Genomic DNA, 5,296 nt, shown 5'->3' with positions numbered 1-5,296 from the left:
GGGCCGTGGATGACGACGCTCTGCCAAGACCACTGAAACTTTCTTTGACGTCTTTGTCAAGGTCTTGAGTGCAAGATCTGTCATATGGAATAAATGACAGACAGTAACAGTGAATATAAATTAAAGGATGGTTATTAAATCATCATTTACCCACCCTTATGTCGTTCCAAACCCATATGGTTAGGTTAGGTTATGGTTATGGGTTTCTTGCTCCCATGGAGCATAAAAGGAGACATTTTCAAGTATCTGACAAGACATGACTAATCATCATCAATGTCAATCCTCACTAGGGTTGCAAAGGGCTGGAAAATTTCCAGTGTATTTCCAGAGACTTTCAAAAAAATTCCTGGGCTGGAAGACTCCAAAAAATCCTGGAAAGTTTCCAAAATTTCTGGAATGTTTCCGAAATGTACTGGACATTTTCCACCTTTTTGCAACTCTAATCCTTACATAGTCTCAGCCTTAGATGTCATGGTCACACTTCGTTTGTTAAGTGTCTGATGCATAAGGCACAATAAAATGGAAACATTTTTGCGACTTTTCGAGATTCTGCAGTCTTTTAACATCCACCAGTAAATAAAGCCATGTTTATGAAGACTGGCATATAAGCATAATAAGCAACATAAGCAACTACTGTAGATACCAAATTTCAAAGGTTTGTGTAATCCAATGTTTAGTTGCTCGTTTCTAATGCAGATTGTGGGTTACACTTTATTTCGATAGTCCACTTTAGACATTCTACTAACTACAAGTAACTTTGCAACTAAATGTCAACTGACTCTCATTAGACTATTAGTAGATGGTTATGAATGCATGTTGGGTGACCATTAAGTATTAGCAGTATTAGCAGATTTTAATGTAATTGCAAAGTTACTTATAGTTAGTAGAATGTCTAAAGTGGACTATCAAAATAGTGTGTTACCACAGATTGTTGCGTCATTATTTGCTTTAACATTTATGCAGATCTTGATCGAATCACATATGGTTGCACGCAGACCTGTAATCATAACGATATTAACCCACCCCCAAACATAACAACACGAGTCTACTTCATATGTACACTACCATTCATATGTATTACTTCATATGTATTACTACCACTCGCAAACCATGCATCACACACTGTAGGCAGCGCAATCCTAACAACCTGCGCACGTTGCCTATGTCTACTAATACACTACTTTCTTTTTCTATTGGTCTCTGGAATTGCCAGTCTGCTGTAAACAAAGCAGATTTTATTACTTCTATTACAAGTCATTCAAGACTAAACCTCATGGCCCTGACAGAGACGTGGATCAAACCAGAGGACAATGCTACACCTGCAGCACTCTCAAATAATCTCTCTTTTTCCCACTCCCCCCGTCTGACTGGAAGAGGTGGAGGTACTGGTCTGCTTATCTCTAATGATTGGAAATTTAATCCTTTACCATCTCTGAGTATCAACAGCTCCTTTGAATCACATTCAGCCACTATTACCCAGCCTCTTAAAATCCATTTTATAGTTGTTTATCGACCCCCAGGACCACTAGGTAACTTCGTGGAAGAATTAGATGTGCTGCTCTCAGACTTACCTGAGGATGGTACTCCCCTAGTTATGCTTGGAGACTTCAACAGACTGCTTTTATTGTCCTCATTTGTAAGTCGCTTTGGATAAAAGCGTCTGCTAAATGACTAAATAATAAATAATGTACACCTCAGGTAGCTCCATAGACCACAATGCAACACGATTATGACGCCATCGCGTTTAATTTATCCTCACCCCAAACAACTGTATGATATATAAATGTTTTTTTTAAACATTTAAAACAGCCCAAGCATACCTATATACATATAGAATGTTGCATCAAACAAATTCGTAAGGGAAAAAATGTAAATAATAAATCAACTCCATAGCAGATTCCAAGTGATCAAAGGCTTAGGACGTTCCAATTCAGCCCATTGCAAAGGCTTCACTAGTAGTGGACACTTGTGCAGCATAAACAATGACATACATACAAGTAAATGAGACAGAGGGAAATTAGTGAAGGGTATAAAAAAATAACTGGAATGCAGCCATAGAGTCCAGACCTTATGCTTAATCTCCGTTTGTGATTCACAAAAGTCAGTCAGTTATACAGGATTACAGCCATGCTTGCTAAAAAATTACTACTTGCCTAATCTGGCCTGGTGGTGTTACCTTGTTTATTGATGCACACTCATGCTTATTGATTATCAGTCTTCTTTTGCTATGTTACCTGAAACTGTAGGTGCTCATGGTGTCGGTAACAGACTGGCGGCCGGAGCTGCTTCCTGCGTAAGGAGAAGTTCTGCCTCCTCGTGGTACACCTGCCCACTGACGGATCCCTTCGCCGACGTCTTCAGTACCCACACTGGATCCGACGCTGGACATGGTGTCGCTGAAATTCAAACCCCATGTTAGTGTGAAAATCATGCTTTCATTGGAAAGATTAACAGCTGTGCAACATGCTTTCACAGCGCAAGCGGTCAAATCAATATAAGCCCGTATCAATGCATACATGACCTACATGAATACGATCATGCACATGGCTTGAGAGGAGATCTCTCGTCATGGGTGTTGTAACGCCACACATGGGAGTGATATTAGCTCTGATATCCTCATTGCTACCCAGCAGGCCATGTGTGTTCAGTGAGCTGTGAGTTCATTAGTCTTGAGAGCACTGTCATTTTCAGGGCTCGTAGGGGCACAACTCACTGATCCACAGCCTGTTTACAGACTGACTAAAGCTGTTTGCTTGAGATCCCAAAACATAAGCTCTGTTCCAAGAGCTAGTGTGCTGCCTTGCTGCTTATTGTCTAAAGAGGCAGCTTATCTTCTAATGGAGCATCCTACACTATTAAAAATGAAGTTTCTAAAAGGGGGGTTTTGTAGCAATGGAATTGAACCACCATTTTGGGTTCCCCAAAAAACATCTCAGAGATAATTTCTTAAAAGAACCATTTTGTTTCTTAGTGTTAAGAATATTTTAACAATTTGAAGAACTTTTTTTTCCATTATAAAGAACCTCTTGTGCAATTGAAAGGTTTCATGGACTTAAAAGGTTCTACATGGATGGTTCCCAAAAAAGCACATTTATTTTTAAGAGCATAGCCATGAATTCTCATAAGTGACTGATTTGGAATGCTCTGCATTGGCATATATTTGCATCTGCGTTTATGCATTTGGCAGACATTTTTATTTAAGTGATTTACATTGGATTCAAGGTATAAGTGTATGAATTCCTTGGGAATCGAACCCATGACCTTGGCATTGCTTCCACCATGCTCTACTGTCTGAAATACACAGAACTATGAGGAGCTTTTGGCGCTATGAAATAAGTTTTGCTACTACACACAACTGATTAGTACAATTAGTTTTGCATCATCATGTTGCTAAATGATGCAAGAGCTACTCTACCAAGCATAAAATGTGCATTCACATAAATATTGGCTAAAATTGCATTTTTTATTAGATTATTTCAGTACTGCATTAAGTATATACAGTGGAGATCAAAATTAGAGAACAACCTATAATTTCAAGGTCACTGTTTAGCCCTATTTAAAGTTAACCTAACAGGGGTAGAAGGGCAGTTTTTAAGCATATTTGATAAATTAATTGTATTCTGAAGCACACTATACAAAACTCGAATGAGATATTTAAAATAGAACTCTGATCAAAATTAGAGAACACTTACAGATACCTCCAAGTTATTGGTGTTAATCTGGCACCTGGTACTAATTTCCTTAATTATATGACAAACCCTATTTAACTGCCAGCATTTCTCCACTTTTCACTGAGATCGCAAGATGACTAAAACCCTGCGACAGCCATTGTAAGTTAATCATAAGTTAGTCATTCCAAATATGTGATTTCTTGAATATTGCAGGTTTACAATGACACTAATTCATTCAAGTCCCCCAAAAAAGGCTGGTCGTCTATGTAAGACAAATGCACGAGAAGACCGGATAAGACAGAGACTCTCAATGGGGAATCGGTTCAACACTGCAGCTGGAATTGCTTGCCAGTTTTGTCAAACATGTTAGTAGTACAGTGGTATACCTACAGCTAATATTCCTTCAAATTTTGAGTGATGAAGATTAACAATATTTCAGAAAAAATTAAGTATTCATAGATGGTTCTCTAATTTTGATCTCCACTGTATAGCATTCTGCTTAAATTGCTTATTGAATTGCACTTTAGGATTGAATTATTCATGGATTCATTGCTCAAAACAAATTATAGTACCTATCTTTTAGAAATGGTTTCTTGTTGTATGTATGCCTATGATGACTTAAAATGCTGTGCAGATCACTAGGTTTAGGAACAGAGCCATTGCGTCAAAACCTATTCTAGCTTCCAGAAGCTCTTATTCAAACATACAAGAGTAAGGTAACAAAAATGTTAATTTGCTTGCATATGCCGTGGGTTCTCAGCTACCCTGCTCTTGTAATTGGACTCACTACATTTGTTCAGAGATTTAAGACCCAAAGCTCCGAGCAACTGCAACGGTTCATTTTATCCCCTTTTTTGCTCGCACAGACAACTGAAAGAGACGAGACGCGGGGGGTCTCGGCTAACGCGCATTCATTATTCAGAAGACGAAGCATATCACAGCTGGTGAACTTTTAAAAAGGACTCTCTCGCACAGAGGAAAGATTCTTGCATTTAACAAAGCAAAGTGGCAGTGTGGGTATGTTGCGGTTTGCGTCTGACGAGTAGGTGTCTGTTCACATCCGTCCAGCGGAGACTCTCGTCTATCTTCATTCAGACGTGTGAAAGGAAGCCGTGACCTTACACAAGTCCACACACACTTACAGCACTGAGCAACAGCCTAAGCAGGCAACATCAACAGCCAAATGCAGCGCTGGCCCATCCATCAACATTTGCTTGATGGCGAATTTTTAGACCAATGAGAGAAGGATGGTTATGCGTTAGACTCCGCCAACACCATTAAGCCACGGTTCACAAAGAGACGCCGTGCATTTATATGCAAAAAAGAAACTGCACTGCATAAAGCAGTGCATTTCTTCATTTCGCAGCAGACATTAATGTATGTTATGCAACTAGAGCTGGACAATATAGGGAATATATATGCAATAATATATCTGAAAAAATATAAAGTTTTTAAAAAAACTCTTGTAGGAAACATCACTATATGATTCACTGAAGAAGGCTTGCTGCCGAAATGCCTGATTGTTGTTTGCTCTGTTACTAGGTGTATTTACAGTAGTAAATACACCTAGTAGGTTAAATAATAAATATTAAAGGTAAATAATAAATATTAAAAAATATTTAAAA

General features: G+C 38.6%; 1 protein-coding gene across 1 annotated transcript in view; it reads right to left on the bottom strand.

Moving 5' to 3' along the window:
- Position 1: 1 nt before the first annotated feature.
- LOC107689843 (unconventional myosin-XVIIIb-like) overlaps positions 2-5,296 on the bottom strand; it is a gene marked incomplete at its 3' end in the record, with an annotated part of 54,938 nt that continues 49,643 nt past the window's right edge. The window contains exons 41-42 of the mRNA XM_016488010.1: positions 2,235-2,396; positions 2-77 (exon numbers count right to left, since the gene is read on the bottom strand). Of these exons, the coding sequence (XP_016343496.1) occupies positions 2-77; positions 2,235-2,396 (238 nt within the window). The remainder of the gene's footprint in view (positions 78-2,234; positions 2,397-5,296) is intronic.

This window comes from Sinocyclocheilus anshuiensis, unplaced genomic scaffold (genome assembly GCF_001515605.1).
Source record: "Sinocyclocheilus anshuiensis isolate Anshui unplaced genomic scaffold, SAMN03320099.WGS_v1.1 scaffold393, whole genome shotgun sequence".
Lineage (NCBI taxonomy): Eukaryota > Metazoa > Chordata > Actinopteri > Cypriniformes > Cyprinidae > Sinocyclocheilus > Sinocyclocheilus anshuiensis.
The sequence above is the reverse complement of the archived record's forward strand: the minus strand, read 5'-3'. Positions and strand labels throughout refer to the sequence as shown.